The 18,689-nt window shown below is 44.8% G+C and overlaps 1 protein-coding gene across 2 annotated transcripts in view; it reads right to left on the bottom strand.

Moving 5' to 3' along the window:
- Nucleotides 1–18,689, bottom strand: part of MKRN1 (makorin ring finger protein 1) — a 34,029-nt gene that overhangs the window by 1,553 nt on the left and 13,787 nt on the right. The window contains exons 2-6 of one of the 2 annotated variants that reach the window (XM_038386594.2): nucleotides 17,281–17,409; nucleotides 11,103–11,329; nucleotides 1,873–2,099; nucleotides 1,143–1,357; nucleotides 304–414 (exon numbers count right to left, since the gene is read on the bottom strand). In XM_038386594.2, coding sequence (XP_038242522.1) covers nucleotides 304–414; nucleotides 1,143–1,357; nucleotides 1,873–2,099; nucleotides 11,103–11,329; nucleotides 17,281–17,409 — 909 coding nt within the window. The remainder of the gene's footprint in view (nucleotides 1–303; nucleotides 415–1,142; nucleotides 1,358–1,872; nucleotides 2,100–11,102; nucleotides 11,330–17,280; nucleotides 17,410–18,689) is intronic. The other variant, XM_038386595.2, reaches the window with a different exon arrangement.

Below are 18,689 nucleotides of genomic sequence, written 5' to 3'. Positions count from 1 at the left end.
ACCCAACAGATGTGTGTGTGGGCAGATGCATGCATAGGGAAGCTGATGACTCACAGTGCACAAGTCTACCACCTTATGACTGTATCAATTATATTGGGTGGGTAAGGAAAAGGCTTGTGAAGTCAGTAAGTACATAAGAAAGCTAGGTGACTGTGTGGATGCATGCATCTGTGGGTGGATAAGTAAGGATGCACTGTGGGGGTGGAAAGGAGGTATGAGAGGGCTTTAGATAAACACCCTTGTTCTCCAGGTGTGCCCTTATCTCTGCAGTCTTAACTTGACAAAAGGCTGCAGCGCTCGTACCTCATTGCCTCCTTGTATTTCTGAATGAGTTTCTGCTTCTCTTCCTTCTCCTCCACCCAGTACTCACTTGGAATGACAAAGTTAGATGTGATCCGACATTCTGGGCAGGACCTGGGGAACGAAGAGACTGCACTGCAAAATTCCACATTACAGGGGCACTCTGTCCTATTATAAAACATACCATGGCACATATCCCATCTTTAAAGATGTATCCTAGTGTGCCTGGGCACTTACTGCCAGGACTTTGTACTTCTTTTTCAATCTACGTTCTCTTTTGCACAAGACGACAACCTAAACTCTTCCTCTTCTTTCAGAACTCAACTCAGCAGCTGATCATTTTGTCTCCAAAGAACTTGGGGGAGGGGGGGAAAACATTTCACACAGACTCCTTTTTCTTTAGATTTAGATAAATTTATTTTTTTTTTGTAGTTTTGTTTGGTTTTTGTAATTGTTTGGGTTTCTTTAGAACGTCTTAAAGAGGGTATGGGTCATTGGCTGGCTAATAAGGGCAGTGAAAAGTTAGGAAACATACATTCAGAACTGGTTAATCTGTTTTTATCATCTAATCTGGGTGCCTGAAACCTTTAAACGGTAACTAACTGAAGACAAAACATGACTTTCATCCAAATAAGTGGATTTTGCAAACTAATCTAGATTAACTAAGTCAGACTGTAAATACAAACAAAATGCTACCCCTGGAAGATGACTTCAGTTCTGGATTAACGTTAGTTAGGATGCATTAAATGCAGTCTTTGTGCGGGGACTTTGTTGCAAGTTGTCACAAGATACTAAATTCTTCCCACGTAACAAAGCACAATCAAGATGGGGAAGTGCCTCACTTTATAATCTTGCTCTCAAATTGTTTAGCGCTTCTCCACTTGCGGATGCATTTGAGACAGTAAGTATGGTTGCAGTTGGAGAGGATCCCAAAGCGGCGCTCGCTGGGGTTGGCTTTTTCATATACCACCTCCATGCAGATCCCACACACCATGTCTTTACTACGCTGAACGGCAAATGAGAGCTCCATGTCCTTCTCATGAGCCTCAATGCAAGACTGAAGAGGAGAGAGAGAAAACCAGCCTGTAATCTTGTGCACTATTTAATACGTTTTAACTCACTAGTTTCATCTTAAAATGTATTCTCCCCACATTCTGCGCTAAAAAAGATATTAACCATCTGGGAGGTTCAGGTCCTCAAAAAACAGTCTTTCAGGTAATAGGAGGCAATGGTCAACTTCAAGTTCAGGTTCTTTTCCAAGAACCCAGGCAGAAATAGCTGAACTAAAACTTCACGAAAACTGACCTAAGTTACCCACATTTGAGTGTTTGAAATGAGCATTAGTACAATTATACAGACTTTATCCTCAATGCAGAAGGCGTCCAGCTTCTTTTAAACAAGGCTGCTTTGAAAACAGCCTTGACAGGAAATAGTTCAGTTTGCAATGTGGACCTTGTTAACTGACTGACTTGCATGCAGTCAACTTCAGAAGAAAGGGAATGAATGACAAGTGATTGCACAAGGCAAGGGAGTAACTTGAAGCTATTCAACACAAGCCATTTGTATGCTTACCTTTATGTGTTGGGATCTCTGGGCAGCATCAACTGGATGTAGAACCTGCAACCCACACATGTCACACACATCCCCATGGATATACACGCAGTTCTCTCCATAACGACATTCTCCTACTGCAGCGTAGGGGCACAGTTGCTTCTTCATCTCCACATTTGCTTGCTGCTTTTCATACTCTTCCTCAATTACCATTCCCTGCAAGGGTGTTTCGATGCTGGAAGGGGCAGCTGCAGGGGGAAGTTAGAGATGGTAAATGTGTTACATTTGAGTGTTAGGGTTTGCAATGCATGCTTTTCAGCTATAAAAACTTTCAGTAAACCAACTCATTTTATCCAAGGAACATAAAAAATGCACAAGGCTTGTGTCAATAAATCGCTCAAAACCTTGCCTTGAAATGATGAAGCAATTTTTTCATCCTAAAAGGAAGTGCGGAAGTAGTTTCAACTCTGATTTTCTCAGCTTTCAACATAAGCAAGTCAATCAGTGCATTAGTGGTGAGATTCAACCTTATCCAACAGGACAAGGTCCATACTAAGAAAAAAATGACCAGTTCTGAAAGTGAGTAAATACTCTTGTGGTTCAACCATGCTTGTAACAAGGTTTGGTTCAAATATGAACTGAATTAAATCATGCTGACAGTAGGTTAAAAACCCTGTCCCTCTTGCTTTTTGAATCAGTTCAAACATGATTTACACGGGCTGAGACAAGCTTCAGTACATGATGGTTAAATTCTTGTGCTTCAACCACTAAAACTGGTGTTTTGTCCCTATACAGCCAACACCAAGGCTCTGTAGAGGAGGAAGGATACTTACCAGGAGGACTAACTGGGAGCTACAAAAATACTGCCTCAACAGAGTCTTATGCTCATGAGTCATGTTAGTCAGCATGCTGTTGCACAGGCTGCAGTTCTTAAGCAGTTAGTTGCTGGGGTGGCTTTCACTGCTGGACTCACAGGAATGTTCTACAACAGAGGATATAAGAACCCTGCCCAAGTCTCTTACTACTTCTCTGGCAAATCTCAAATCCCCCTTCTGAAGTCTAAGGAGGGATAATGAGCGTGGATTTGTTGAGATCATACCTGCAGAGAATTCTGATCACAGGTAGTAATCTTTGTTTCCTCTTCATAAATTGCCTCGGCTCTTCTTCATTCTGGGGAGAAGAACTAGCAATATCAGTCCCCCAGGAACTAGCTGAAATAGCGATTGAAGGACTGAAGGACTTCTGTTCCTAAACAGCCATATGATTTGTCCTGGTCGTCAAGAGAACAAACACTGAGTAAGTTGGTGAATTAAATTTAAAAGAAAAATGATCTCCAAGTTCCTAGATATTTCTCCAGACAGTTCTAAATTAAATTGGCAGTGTTGCAGCAACCCTAGTCAAAGGAGTCCCAGCAGCTTTTGATTAACAGGATCCCTGCCTGGTCATAAATTGAGCTGAAAATCTTATCCATTTGTCTACTCTCTCTGGGCTGAGATGGATTCCTCTTGAGATTTCTCCCTCTGGGCCAGGAATCTACAAGATGATTTGTGAAATGGTATAACTGAATTTCCTTTTACCATCCAAATTGTGGAATAGCCTCACCAACTCAGTCATGAGCCAAGAAAAGACAATGGTTCTATTTAAATGACAAGTGAGATGCCACTTTGGCATAAGGACAAAACTTAAGTTTATCCATATTGAACGCTAAGGAAGATCAGCAATGGCACCTTGCATTTCACTTGCATTTCTGATCAACATTACAAAATAAGCAATGAAGAAAACAGTCTAGGTTCAAATGGATCTTCTGTTGACCTAGTGAGCACCAGGTTCAGATATGTGAAAAAAGACAACTATTCTTAAAGGCTTAATAGATGCTTAATTTAAAGGCTTACTTTAACTGTGGGGAAAGATAATCCATGATTTGATATGGGAAAGAAAAAACAATCCAATATAAAACAATGAGGACAGGATCCGGAGGCTCTTTCCTTAAAGGAATGAGAAACAGTTCTACTTTAGGGCATAAGATTTCCAATGGAAGGCTTACAAGATTCTAATGTAATTTGCTGGGTTTCTTCCAGGAGCAGTCTTCATCTACTCAACTCCAAGATGTAAAATGCCATAGGGAGGAATTATGGATCTGGGTGTAGGTTCAATCCTCCATTGAGAGATAACAGGTCTGGAAAAGAAGAGAAGAATCACCTGTTGCTCCTCTGCCAGAATGAGGCCTAGAACCAGAACTACTTTATAATCTGGTACTACAAGAATTGTGTGTTGCCTCTTGCATCTTCTCTACAAGAACCAGAGGCAAAAGAGGGGGAAAAATAAGGTCTCCACCCCCATGGAGCAGAAAAGTATGGGACAAGCATCACTGCTTTTGTGCAAATTGTCTGGCATTTGATATTGTCTGCAGAAGCAAATAAGTATTTCTGGATGCCCCCACTTTGAGGTAAATTGAACCACAAAAGTCTTACTTTAAAGATCAGTCATATTGATCCTGGCTCAGCTTGTTTGCTATGGATTTTTTTTGCCCCAGGCAAGTGAAAGACAAAAGAATGACTTAATTCTCAACTCACTAATCCCAAAGACTTGCTTTTCAACAAAGAGCAAGCTCTCCAGTTGCTCCCATTCTTCAATCCTCCATGCATCATGATACTACATTGGGATGAAGAGACCTCTGTTGGTTGCCAGAGTACACAACTCTCCTGGCTGAGCAAAAAAAAAACACAAAACGAAACAAAAAAAACACAATTGGTCCAGCAGGCTGTTGAGTGAGCCTGCAAGCTATTCTTTCATCAGCTTTCAACAGGTTTAGAATGGAGAAATGGGGTAAATCCTGGATCATGACATTTTCCCCTCCACACTGCTTGTCTGTTCTTCTCAGCAACTCCAGAGATTAGTCTCCAGTGTGGCTTGCTGATTATACCTAAGTGCTGGAAGTGAATTGCCAAGCTTGAACCTCAGGAGTATTTCCTGGGTGTTTGCTACTCCAAACATACACAAAGCATACAACTCAAAGACCAAGGCTTCCAGACTAATCTTGAGGAAAAGCACTGTTGCTTTTTCAAGTTATTGTGCATAATTTTCCATGAAAGCTTGAATCTGAACTTTACAGAAACAACCTGGAAGCTCTGAGATACAAGTGTCTTCTTAAGGTCACTTTCAGAACATTACATGTATCAGATATATTGTTAGCAGCACACAACATTATCTTTAGCTGCTTCTTGACATTCCGAAGCAACAGCTTTCATTTCTCTTGGCTAACAATAATATTCCAAGAAGGGCAGGAGCTTGGACTAAAGGTGCAAATCATAATTCTGCCACAACACTGATAAATGGCGATCTTCATTAAGAGCCAAAAAAAAAAAAAAAAAAAGAACACAACTGCCTTGGCTCTTATCCATTTGACCTAGTGTCCTTGAATTACTGTCCAGAGGTGCTGATCTTACAGCCTTGAAAGACCAGATCTTCTGGGCCAAATAATGGCTGTCACAACCAAATGAGAACCTGGAGTCAGGGAGGTCCTTGTGGCCCTGAAAAAACCCATCAAGTTCTTTGCTACTGAAACAAATGGCTAGCTGCAACAGAAGCTTTTTTGTAGACTACATAAGGCACACACATACAGTACTATTTCCCTCCTTTGAGTCCCAGGGCTAGATTTTTAAAGCTAGCTATCTTTTAAAGTTGTCTTGGTACCTAAAAATGCAGATAAGCATCTGGTGGGATTTTCAAAGAGGACTATCTGCAGCTTTATGTGCTGGATACCTTTAAAAATCTCCCAAAATACTAAAGATTGTGTCTTTTCCTGAACTGCACATACAAAAAGTTCAAGAGTCTAGTGTGACTGGCATGTATTAAAACAGGAAGAAGCTGAGAGGTGTTCCTCATGGAACATGGAAGAAATCTCCTCAGTCATGAGTTCGTCTTCCCCTCCAATTCTAAAGTGCCATTTTAATACATAGGTACTCAGAAGAAATCTCCCCTGGAGCTAGTATATTATTCCCACCCCCTGTACGGCTCAGAATCCAGTGACTGATGAGCACTTTTTACTCCTGGGGGAATCCTGTGTCACTGCGCATGCAAAGAATTCATGTCCCCTGCAGATTTCTTTGCTTCCCCGCAGAAAAATGACTTCTGATGAGAAAGCAAAGGGAAGCTGCAAGAGCGGTCAAGCGCCCCTCCCCAGTAGCACAGGCAGGTTGGCTCGGATGCCCGGAGCAGCCGGTAGAGACATAAATCACCGCCGGGGGCGGGAGGCAGTTGTGCAAATGAGAGAAAACGAGAGAGAGAGACACACACACACACACACACACAGACAGATGGACACTGTCCCTCTCACTCGCTATTGCAGCACGCTCAGCATGGAGGGGCAGGGCTTCATGGTGTTTCTGAGGAGGTAGGCATGGGGCAGGCTCTGTCCCCTCAGGCAGAGCAGAATGTAGCAGCCTGCCAGCTTAGTGAATTGTTCCCATTGTCTTTGTGAATTCCCCCAGGAGTATAAAACAGGTGTAAAAGTTTTAAGGCTCTTTCACATTGCCAGAGTAATGTAAAGCAGTGGTTCTCAAAGCCGGTCCACCACTTGTTCAGGGAAAGCCCCTGGCGGGCCAGACCGGTTTGTTTACCTGCCGCGTCCACAGGTTCGGCTGATCGCGGCTGCCACTGGCCGCGGTTCACCGCTCCAGGCCAATGGGGGCTGCGGGAAGGGCAGCCAGCATGTCCCTTGACCTGCGCCACTTCCTGCAGCCCCCATTGGCCTGGAACGGCGAACCACGGCCAGTGGGAGCCGCGATAGGCCGAACCTGCGGACACGGCAGGTAAAAAACCAGTCCAGCCTACCAGGGGCCTTACTGTAAAGGATAGTATGGTCTTATAAATACTTATGGTGCTTTCATGATTAGAACTGGTCTACATCTTTGGACTGAAAAAATTTCCTATCAAAATGTGCTCCATGAACTGTTTGCTATTGACCTTTCTGGAGATGGTCAGTAGCCAATATAAATTGCGAGTTTGAGTCCCCAGCCCTCACTTGCCTATGAGGTAACAACCAAGCATAAGGCTGCATATATTTGTTGACCAATAACTAGAAATTAAGGGTCAAACCTAGCTACATTACTATTTGGCAAGGGTCTTGGGGATTTCCATTGCTCCCGACTCCCATTCACCATCCACCGTATTGTAGTTTAAATACATTACCAAAATAATTGAAATCAGAGTGATTATATTGTGTTATTTTGACAAATAAAATGAAAAATTTTGCAGAATTTTAAAATATTGTGCGCAGAATTTTTAATTTGTTGCAGAATTCCCCTAGCAGTAACTTTTATAAATTAAAATAAATACCCTGAAAAACTCCAAGGATTAGAAAGCATTTTTTAAATAAAAGGATGTGGAATGAGACTGGGGGAAATGGAAAGTTATTTAGGAACATAGGACTAGGAGAGGCCTCCTGGATTGAAGCCAATTCCCCGCTATTGCAGACAACCCTCTCTTATATAATCCTATTCAGAAACTTACCAAAAGCTCCATCTTAAAACTAGTTAGGTTGTTAGTCCCCATAGTTAGCTCCCTACTGGAAGGCTGTTCCAGAATATCACTCCTCAGATGGCTAAAAACCACGTTCTAATTTCCAACCTGAATTTATGGGCAGAGCTATCCATTCGTTCTTATGTCAACGTTATCCTTTAGCTTAAATAGCTCTTCTGCTGTTTAACTTCCCCAGCACCTGCAATGTATTTAAAGAGCAATCATAACCCTTCTCAGTCTTCATTCTTCTAGGCTAAGCAAGCCATGCTCTTTTGGTCTTCTCTCATAAGTTAGGTTCTCCATTCCCCTGCTCATCCTGATAGCCCTCCTCTGCACCTGTTCCAATATTTAAATTTTCTTCTTTTTTTTTTTTTAAAATGGGTGACCAAAATTATACATAGTGCAGATAAGGTTTTACCATCACCTCTATTAATACTTATCTCTACTGGAAATACCTTGCCGGATATATCCTAGGATTGCATTTGCCTTTTTCACTGCCACATCACACCGATGGCTCAGTTATCCTGTGACTGACGAATACACACAGGTCTTTTTATTTCCACCTTATATAGGGTGATCACATTTCCCTATGCTGATTACAGGACACCTGGTAAAATTATTCGTATTCAAGCGAGTTCAATGGCAATCAAATCAGAACTATGCAGTACAAACATTCAAATTAACAACAAGTTGACTGAGCCCCTGTTAAAAAGAAATCCTGTATAGTTTTTGATTTACCCTCTTATCTTTAAGGTTCACATGGGGAGGGGTGACACACACAGAGTTCCGAAAAACCTCTCTCACACAGGGAGGGTGACCAACCAACCTGACCCTCCCTGCCCATCGCTCTCTACCCTCCTTGCCTGGCTGGGCCTCCGGCATGGACCTGCCTCTCCTGGTACATGGCGCCGCATCTTCCCGAGGCAACAAGTGGGGAGGCATGGAGGTCACATGCTCCCCTCCCCAGATTTCTGCCAGGTTTCACACCAGAATGTGGGCAGCAGCAGCCTTCCGGCATTGTGTTGGAGGGAAGGGACGGGACAGGAGCTACTTCCAGCCACAGGGGTAGGGGTGGAGGGGAAGGGTGACCTGTAGAGTCTTTGCAGAGCTCATCTCTTCTCCCCCCACCCACCCCGTGTAGCTGGAAGCAACTTGTCCCTTCCTGCCCGCATAGTGTCGAAAGGCAGCCAACACTTCCAGGCTGCTGCTGGCCACCAGCATAACCCAGCTGCCTCTGGCTATAGCATGGGCAGGAAGGGGTTAAGCCCTAAGGACGCATTGTGCACCAGGGCACAGGAAACCTGACTGCAGGGGCTTCAGCGAACCTGACCAGAGAGGTGGCTCAGCAGGGGAGGGTGCCTAGGGGATGGAGCAGCCCCATGCTCCCTGGGGGCAGGACCCAGGGTGAGGGGAAGGGTGGGTGAAGAGGGTGCTAAGTCCCTGCCCCGGGGGTTGCTGTAGAGCCTGCAGGTTCGGGGCATGAACAGACAAGAAATCGCTTCCCCCCCCTCCCACTCCAGAGCTTAATTGAGGGGCGGAGAGGCTTCCCCGTGCCAGTGCTGTGTGGGGCTTTGGCACATACAGGACTCCGCTCCTCCAAGCCAGCACCCCGGGCCGGAGGTTCTTGGGCTTTCCTGCAGTGGGGGGAAGGAAGGAGCCTGCCAGCCAGGCTGTTGGTGAGTTGAGCGCTTTGACCAGGGGCTGGGGGACAAAGCAGGGCGTGGACAGTGAGAGGAGGAGCATGTAAAGGGCTGATGGGTGGGCAGCAGAGGTAACATGTAACCAGCTGCTACCTGGCGCCTGCCCACACTCACCAGCCACCACAGCACACAGCCAGCAGGAAATGAGACAGGACCCTGCATGCAGCAGGGGTTGCGCTGATGGACCAGCAGGGGAGCAGCCAGCCCCACATGCTGCATCTTTGCCCCACCACTAGCCTTTCACATCCACCCTCATCAACGGCCTCTAGACCCCACCCCCCTCACCACTGGGCGGGAGGCTGTCAAGCAGGGATCCAGCCAACGGGAGGACCCGCCAGTACTGATGTGGGGGGGACGGGGGGACAGAAGATATGGGGCAATTTGCCCATTTTAAAGAAAAACGTTGGGACACCCACAGGAGGGCTTAAATATGGGACGGTCCCTTTAAAAATGGGACATCTGGTCACCCTAACCTGACGATACCCCAGTTCATAGCAAAAATTCTTGTTAGTCCCTAAATGCATGACCATGCACTTTATGCTATTAATTTTAATTCAATTTCTATTACTCCAGTCCTCAAAGTCATCCAGTTCTTCCAGTATCCTCCTCTGTTATTGACGATGCCTCTCAGCTTTGTTAGGCTCATGCTCTGGTGACCCTGAGTCTCCATAAATTGTGTCCCTGACCAAGCATGGAGAGGATCCAGCCTCAGTAAGACCAAGCAGGTTAAGAATGTTGGCCAGACAGCATTCCTAAATGTCAAGGCACTGAAGAAGAAACTTCAAAACACACAGCTCTGCTCTTAGATCCAGTATTCAACTGATTTCACAAGCAGAAAGGTTTGTGTTTTTTTTTTTGTTTTTTTTTTAACTATGTGCCCCTTTTCCCCAGTGAAAACAGATATCTGTATACTGTCACTATAGAGAAGAGGCACTGTAAGGGAAAACAGGAAAACAGGTGGATCTTTATTCCTGTGGACCTACTGGAACATCCAAGCTACATGGACTAAATGATTATCACGGTCACCAATTCTGATACCTCCAGAACAGAATTCAGCCTGCAAGATGACTGCCTTCAAAATCAAACAGCACCAAAAGCTGCCCTTTCCTTGGAGTCTTAACTGTGAAATTATTCCCTGTTCACACTAACAGTAGAGGTAGATGGTGAACTCAGTATGCAGATATGAGGGCAGCAAGGGTTGCTGCAGGAACAGAATGGCTCCAATAATCCCAGAACTATACTGACTCAATACCAGAGTTCCCTCTACCCCAGCCACGATGGTGTGGTGCAACAGCTACTCCTGCTCCAAGGTCTTATTTGGAGCTTTTGTTGCCCTGATTCACAGATGCTATATGGCCAGGCAGTAGAACCTCTTCTAAGTAAGCATTTTCAGCCAGCTTGTTTCCTCCTGGGCCTAGGAATAAAGGCAACGCAAAGGTTCTCCAAGGCAGACCAGACAACAGATGTACTGATCACATATATTTTGGTAACAAGAGGGGCACCCTCTTGAAATCTGATTTCTTGCCAACATCATCCATGGTGTCCTACGAAAAGTCAATTATAGAAAGATAAACACTGGAAAGAAAAGCATCTAATACTGTTTCAATTAAAAAATTGTATATGTACAACACACTCATGCACCCCCTTCTCTAAGGGGAGAGAGGGGGAACTTGAAGGAGAAGGTTCTGCAACCTACTTAGACCAGGGAAAAAAGGGAATGGAGGAATTACAGGGTGAGCCCTTCATTATATAGGTTCTAGAACATTTGGGTCCATGCCCAGGTGCTCCATTGCCCCCAATAACTGCTATGGAATCACTGTGCTGTCCATGCAAGAGTATGTGAGCCAACTTCAGAACAGGGGGATCAACTAAAAACGATTCATGAAGAAGAATATATTCCACTTTAAAAACACAAACATTCACACTCGTTACAGATGGCTTAAGATGACAAAACACTGAAGTAGTTTGCACACTGCATGTAATTTGTGAACCCACAAAAGAAAAATTACCGTTATCCCACGATCAGCTTACCACGTCCACAATATGGCTGCCCAGGGACAAATTCTACAGCATTCACCCAGTCTTCAGCACCTGCTCCTGTAGCTGCCAGATCTGTATCTTTAACTTCAGTCTCACCAGTGCTCGCTTCAAGTGCTTCAGGGAGAGATGGGAGGTCTGAAGATGCTGATGGATAAGTTTTTGCAGATGGATTCACAGTAGTCACTTCTTCCCGCTTCAATGGCTTGGTATGTTCATATCTAACAAATTAAATGCTGCATGTGAACTCAGTAAGAAGTCACCCATACAACAGTCTTGTACAAAGGACTGATATGCAATCACAGGGAAATGGAGTCACTGAGGCATAATACCAGAGGTGCCCTAAATATCCCAGAGCTAGATTAGAAAAGTGACCCTTTACATAAACAGAAACAGTTTCCTTTAAAACTTACCAGCACCGTTTAAGGGGACAGTAGCTATTGGTGATTTTGCAGGAGATGAAGCAGTCCACAGCAAATTTGCCTGTGTTCTTCTTACAAAAACTTATTTCAACCATATCTGAAGCTAGCCCTTTCAAAAGCACATGCAGATATGCTATTATTGAATACTTCCTACGTGCTCAACATTAATCATTGTGCCTCATTCAGATATCCTTCTAAGTTCAGACATTAAAAAGCAAACAGCTACTTTGACTCAGTAAACATACTTTCACCCTCCCCATCCAAACTCCCTGGCCTTACATCCATGATGAGCACAAAAGGTGTCACTATTTCCTAATGAGAGACCTTAATCCCCTATTCACCAAGAGATTGAAAATGTTGCTTCCTTAGAAGTCCAAGTCCTGACAGCACTCAGGCTCCACAGACTAAAAAATTAGTTTCATTTGCAGATCTGCGATTTATTTTTCTGTTAATATTTCAGAGATATTTGCCAAAGATTTTTACACTGATGAGAACAGTTAATGAAGAGGATACAATTGTTAAAACATAAAAGACGGAGAAGTACTCAGTCTGACTGGAGAGGGTGTCCTAGTTCTGTGTAAATCAGTAACATTCTCAAAGGGAAGTCAACCATGCCTCTCAGCATGGTTCCCTTGCTCTTTCAATTGAGAATCTTAAGCCTTCACACCTACGCACATCTTCAAATGGATGATGACTAAGCCCTCGTCTACACTACAGGGTTGGTTGAATTTAGCCACGTTAGGTCGATTTAAAAATGACTGCATCCACACAACCAACCCCGTTCCGTCGACCTAAAGGGCTCTTAAAATAGACTTCTGTACTCCTTCCCACCAAGGGGAGTAGCGCTAAAAATCGACCTTGCTGGGTCGAATTTGGGGTAGCGCGGACGCAAATCGACGGTTTTGGCCTCTGGGAGCTATCCCAGAGTGCTCCATTGTGACTGCTCTGGTCAGCGTTTTGAACTCCGATGCACCAGCCAGGTACACAGGAAAAGCCCTGGGAACTTTTGAATTTCATTTCCTGTTTGGTCTGCATGGCGAACTCAGCAGCACAGGTGACCATGCAGTCCCCCCAGAATTGCAAACTAGCTCCAGCATGGACCGAACAGAAGACACTGGATCCGATTGCTGTATGGGGAGAAGCATCCGTGCAGGCCGAACTCTGGTCAAAAAGAAGAAATGCAAATAAATGCACCAAAATCTCACAGGGCATGTTGGAGAGAGGCTACAACAGGGACACACAGCAGTGCCACGTGAAAGTTAAAGAGCTCAGGCAAGCCTACCAAAAGAAAGGAGGCAAATGGTCGCTCCAGGTCAGAGCCCCATATATGCCGCTTCTATGATCAGCTGCATGGCATGGGGGGGGGCGGGGGGAGACGACACTCTACCACTTTCCCATCATTGTCCATGGACACCTGCGGGGGGGTCGGGGGGGAGTCTCACACAACAGGGAGGAGGATTTTGTGGATGAGGAAGAGGAGGAGGAGGAGAATATGCAACAGGCAAGCGGTGAATCTGTTCTCCCTGACAGCCAGGACCTTTTCACCACCCTGGAGCCAATACCCTCCCGAGGCGGGATCCCTGACCCTGAAGCTGGAGAAGGCACCTCTGGTGATTGCACATTTGTCACTACAGTACAGGGTTTTAAAGCAATAGTGTTCAATGTTTGATTTGCCCTGAAGAATTGGGATGCATTCGTGGTCAATACAGCTACTGGAAAAGTCTGTTAACGTGTCTGGGGATGGAACAGGAATCCTCCAGGGACATCTCCATGAAGCTCTCCTGGAGGTACTCTGAAAGCCTTTGCAGAGGATTACTGGGGAGGGCTGCTTTATTTTGTCCTCCACAGTAGGACACTTTACCACACCAAGTCAGTAGCAAGTATTCTGGAATCACTGCGGCACAAAGCATGGCAGGGAATGGTCCTGGGTTTTGGTTGCATTCAAGCAACATCTTTCTGTGTTAGCCTCAGGAGAGTGATATCATTCATGGTCACCTGGTTGAAATAGGGGAATTTTTGTAAGGGACCAGTAAAAGGACCCCATTCATGCTGGGCTGTTTGCGATTGGCTAAAAGGGATCATCCCGAAGAATAACCACGCGGCGGGGGGAGGGGAGGTGTGTTTTGCACATCCACCCGAAAACTACAGGCCCTCCTTTTAAATGTGAAACCCAACCCATTGCTTGCTATGGGAAAGGAAGGTGCTGCAGTTTGAAAAAAAACATTCCCACGTTATGAAGGCATAAAAGCCAACCCCGCGTACCAAAAGGCTTACCATGGCTTACCATTCTGTTGCCCAGCTGTGTGCGTGTGATATGTCACTATACTGGCAGATGCTCAATATAAAAGACAAAATGCAACCTTGTACCTAAAGCACATGTGCTGTCTGCTGTGAATTGCCTGATTGACTGTGAAAGAGTCTCCCTTTTGTTCTCAGAAATGGATCTTAAATTTTACATTTTACTGTCCTGTTTTATCTCCCCCAGGTGCAAATGTTTCTACGCTCCCCCTATCATCTCTGTCCCTGAGGTTATCACAGATTAGAAGGCAAAAAAAACCCACACTTGCAATGACATGTTTGCCAAGCTCATGCAGTCCTCCCGCACTGATAGGGCACAGCTTAATGCATGGAGGCATTCAGTGGCAGAGGCCAGGAAAGAATTAAGTGAGCATGAAGAGCTGAGGCAGGACACGATGCTGAGGCTAACGGGGGAGCAAACAGACATGATAAAGCATCTGTTGGAGCTGCAGGAAAGCCAAAAGGAGCACAGACCACAGTTGCATCCAATGTATAACTGCATGCCCTCCTCCAAATTCCATATGCGCCTCACCCAGATGCCCAAGAATGTGGGGGAGGAGGCTCCGGGCACCCAGCCACTCCACTCCAGAGGATGGCCCAAGCAATAGAAGGCTGTCAAACAGTTTGATTATTAGTGTGACTACAATGTGGCCTTGTCCTTCCCTCGTCTCTCACCCCACCTGGGCTACCTTGTCAGTTATCTCTTTTTTAAAATTAATAAAGAATGCATGGTTTCAAAACAATAGTTACTTTATTTAGAAGGGGGAAAAGGGTGGTTGGCTTACAGGGAATTAAAAAAAAAAATCAACAAAGGGGGTGGGTTTGCATCAAGGAGAAACACACACAACTGTCACACTGTAGCCTGGCCAGTCATGAAACTGGTTTTCAAAGCCTCTCTGATGCGCAGCACACCTAGCTGTGCTCTTCTAATTGCCCTGGTGTCTGGCTGCTCGAAATCGAATGCCAAGCGATTTGCCTCAACTTCCCATCCCACCATAAATGTCTCCCCCTTACTCACAGATATTATGGAATACAAAGCAGGCAGCAATAACAATGGGAATGTTGGTTGCGCTGAGGTCTGACCTAGTCAGCAAACAGCGCCAGCAAGCTTTTAAACGTCCAAAGGCACATTCTACCACCATTCTGCATTTGCTCAGCCTATAGTTGAACTGCTCCTTAATACTGTCCAGGCTGCCTGTGTAAGGCTTCATGAGCTATGGGAGCCATGGAAGCAAGGGGTAGGCTGGGTCCCCAAAGAAAACTATTGGCATTTCAACATCCCCAATGGTAAATTTCTGGTCTGGAAAGCAAGTCCCTTCTTGCAGCTCCTTGAACAGCCCAGAGTTCCTAAATATGCAAGCGTCATGCACCTTTCCCGGCCATCCCACGTTGATGTCGGTGAAACGTCCCTTGTGATCCACCAGTGCTTGCAGCACCATTGAGAAGTACCCCTTGCGGTTTATGTACTGGTTGGCAAGGTGGTCTGGTGCCAAAATGGGGATATGCATTCCGTCTATTGCCCCACCACAGTTAGGGAACTCCATTGCAGCAAAGCCATCCAGTATGACCTGCACATTTCCCGGAGTAACTACCCTCGATAACAGAACGTCAATGATTGCATTGGCTACTTGGATTACAGCAACCCCCACAGTAGACTTGCCCACTCCAAATTGATTCCCGACTGACGGGTAGCAGTCGGGCGTTGCAAGCTTCCACAGGGCTATCGCCACTCGCTTCTCAACTGCCAGGGCAGCTCTCATCTTGGTATTCCTGCGCTTCAGGGTGGGGGAAAGCAACTCACAGAGTTCCAGGAAAGTGGCCTTACGCATGCGAAAGTTTTGCAGCCACTGTGAATCATCCCATACCTGCAAGACTATGTGGTCCCACCAGTCTGTGCTTGTTTGCCTGGCCAAGAATCGGCATTCCACTGTATCAACCAGCCCCACTGTTGCCATGATGTCCCAATTGCCACAGCTCATGCTCATGTTCAGGAACGTCTGTGTCCATGTCCTCATCAAAATCCTCCTCGTGCTGGCGTCTCTGCATATAGTCCAGGATAATGCACGAGGTGTTTACAATGCTTACAACAGCAGCGGTGACGGTGAGTTGAATGGGCTCCATGCTTGCCGTGGTATGGCATCTGCACGGGTAACCCAGTAAAAAAGGCGCAAAACGATTGTCTGCCATTGCTTTCACGGAGGGAGGGGCGACTGATGATATGCACCCGAAACCACCCGCGACAATGTTTTTGCCCCATCAGGCATTGGGCGCTTAACTCAAAATTCCAATGGGCAGCGGAGACTGCGGGAACTGTGGGATAGCCACCCACAGTGCACCACTCTGTAAGTCAATGCTAGCCACGGACGCACTCCGCCGACTTAATGCGCTTTGTGGGGACATACGCAAATCGACTGTATAAAATTGATTTACAAAAATAGACTTCTATAAAAATCAACCTAATTTCGTAGTGTAGACATACCCTTAGTGGTATAGGCCAGCGTATAAAAATGGCTGTTCAGAGATTTCCCCAGGTTTACATTCATATAATAGTAATTCCACTATCCATGAGAGAGAAAAAAAAAGATTAGATTTTGTACTAGATTTTATTTTGATATCATTAGTGTTTCTGCAGTGTGCAACTGTACACAATCATGCTATAAATATTTGACTATATGCAGGTTTCAATAACTAGGGTGTTAAGTCCGAGACCTAAGAGTAGCCTTTGAAGTTTATTCAATTTATGACTGTTTAGCCTTGCTAAACCTGTTCCACACTGGGACAAATTCAAAATCCTTTGCATGCACACTCCTCTTGTCAGAGAGTTACAGGCCTCTTATTTTAAGAAAGGTTAAGTTTGCTTGAGCAAGTTCGCATCTGTTTGTGCAGACAATACTTTAGATGCCTCGCTACTATACTTCTAAGTTATATTCCCTAGAAAGGGCCTCAAAAGCATCACATGCTCACTTTTCAACAGCTATGAGTACAATCAGAAGCACAGATGAAAGGGAAATCGATTATTTCTGAAGACAATGACCCACTTACCAAGTGTAACTGATTATTGCACCAGCCCTATCAGGTTGAAGAAGTCATCTAGATTTTGACAAATATGTCTAATTATGCAATTGTTATCACACATGCCAGATCTGAATTCTGCTTGTATCTGAACAATGGTCTCCTCCCTCACTTTCCCTGTTTATTTCTGCTGCGAAGTAAGCAATACATTTGAGACATCACTGTAGGACTCTGCAAAAAGGAGGAGGTGGGATGTGAAGGAGAGATTCTTATTAAAACAATTTGGCAGTTTCAATGGAATATAGGAAAATATTGCTCAAGTTTTGTTTTCTCTCTCATTTTCTCCCATTAATAGACATCCTCCACTGAGTCTTCCAAACTGGAACTTGAGGATGAAAGTCCCTCTTTCAAAGAGGTAACATTCAGTAATCTTTCCTTACCGGCAACGATCTCCGTAAGCACAGCATCCTCGCTGATAATACCTGCACACCATAGCAGACTGACTTGTGGAGAGATCATGGGAGTAACGGCAGTTGTTCCCTTCCTTGCAAACCCCATGCATGAAATATCTGCAAGACAGAAGATTACAGAAGTGAACCAATGGGAAGAGAGCTATGCAGATTAGGATTTTCAGATATATTACCATCCAAAGTAAATGTAAATGAAATGAAAGCAATGTTGAATTAATAAGAACTTCAGTATTAGAGAGTGATGAGCTCTTGAACCACATGCCACTGTAAGGCTACAAATAAATAAAGTTTAAATGAAGGTGATTAAGAATAAATCATGGTGAGAGATACCCCATTTTAAATGCGGTTTATACCTCTAAATTTAAGATTATGTTGAGAGACTGCAATGGTAGATGGCCAAGAAAAGAAAAAAAGCCAGTGAGCCACATGCTGCCCCGACACTCTGGTGCAGAGGGTAGCAAAACCCAGGAGGAGGAAATTGGAACACCAGTTCTGTGAGGAGAATAGCAGTTTATTCTCTTACTTTGACCCAGGTACCACAGAAGCCCATTGATGGCTCTGGGCCAGGGAAAAGCCAAAACATATTCCCCAGGGGGCTGAAGTCTACCTGAAAGACACCGTTTGTACAACCAGCTGTAACACCCACCTCTAATAATGCAGTCTCTACCACTGAGGCCTTCAGTGATGTCACTGATAAGACCACATCAGCAAAGTTTCAGAAGGAGCTAAGCTGCCATAGTGAAGTCAGGATCCAAAGGAACCTTGCAGAGGTACTTTGCCTCAACAGCATGCGTCTGCTGCCTGCAAGCGTCATGATATCAGCACCAATTTTGGGCCATCAGTGAATTCAGATTGCTGAACTTCATGGCAATCCTGCTCCTTGCTGGATGTCTTGGAAGAAACCGAGTTTCGTACCCCATACAGATAGTGAAGCTCTTCACTCAAACTTTAAAGATAATCATAGAACTTGAAGGGACCTTGAGAGATCATCTAGTCCAGCCCCCTGCACTCAAGGCAGGACTAAGTATTATCTATACCATCCCTGACAGGTGTTTGTTCAACCTGCTCTTAAAAAAATTCCACAATCTCCCTAGGCAATTTATTCCAGTGCTTAACCATTCTGACAGTTAGGAAGTTTTTCCTAAATGTCCAACCTAAATTGCCCTTGCTGTAATTTAAGCCCATTGCTTCTTGTCCTATCCTCAGAGGTTAAGAACAACAATTTTTCTCCCTCCTCCTTGTAACAACCTTTTATGTACTTGAAAAGTATCATCATGTCCCCTCTCAAAGTTAGCTTAAATACTGTAAACGAAATTCACTTGAATATCATGGTTATAATTAAACTTAACGTAACATAGTTCTTGAGATTCAAAAGTCAG

The sequence above is a fragment of the Dermochelys coriacea genome, chromosome 1, assembly GCF_009764565.3.
Source record: "Dermochelys coriacea isolate rDerCor1 chromosome 1, rDerCor1.pri.v4, whole genome shotgun sequence".
In the NCBI taxonomy this organism is placed as follows: domain Eukaryota; kingdom Metazoa; phylum Chordata; order Testudines; family Dermochelyidae; genus Dermochelys; species Dermochelys coriacea.
The sequence above is the reverse complement of the archived record's forward strand: the minus strand, read 5'-3'. Positions and strand labels throughout refer to the sequence as shown.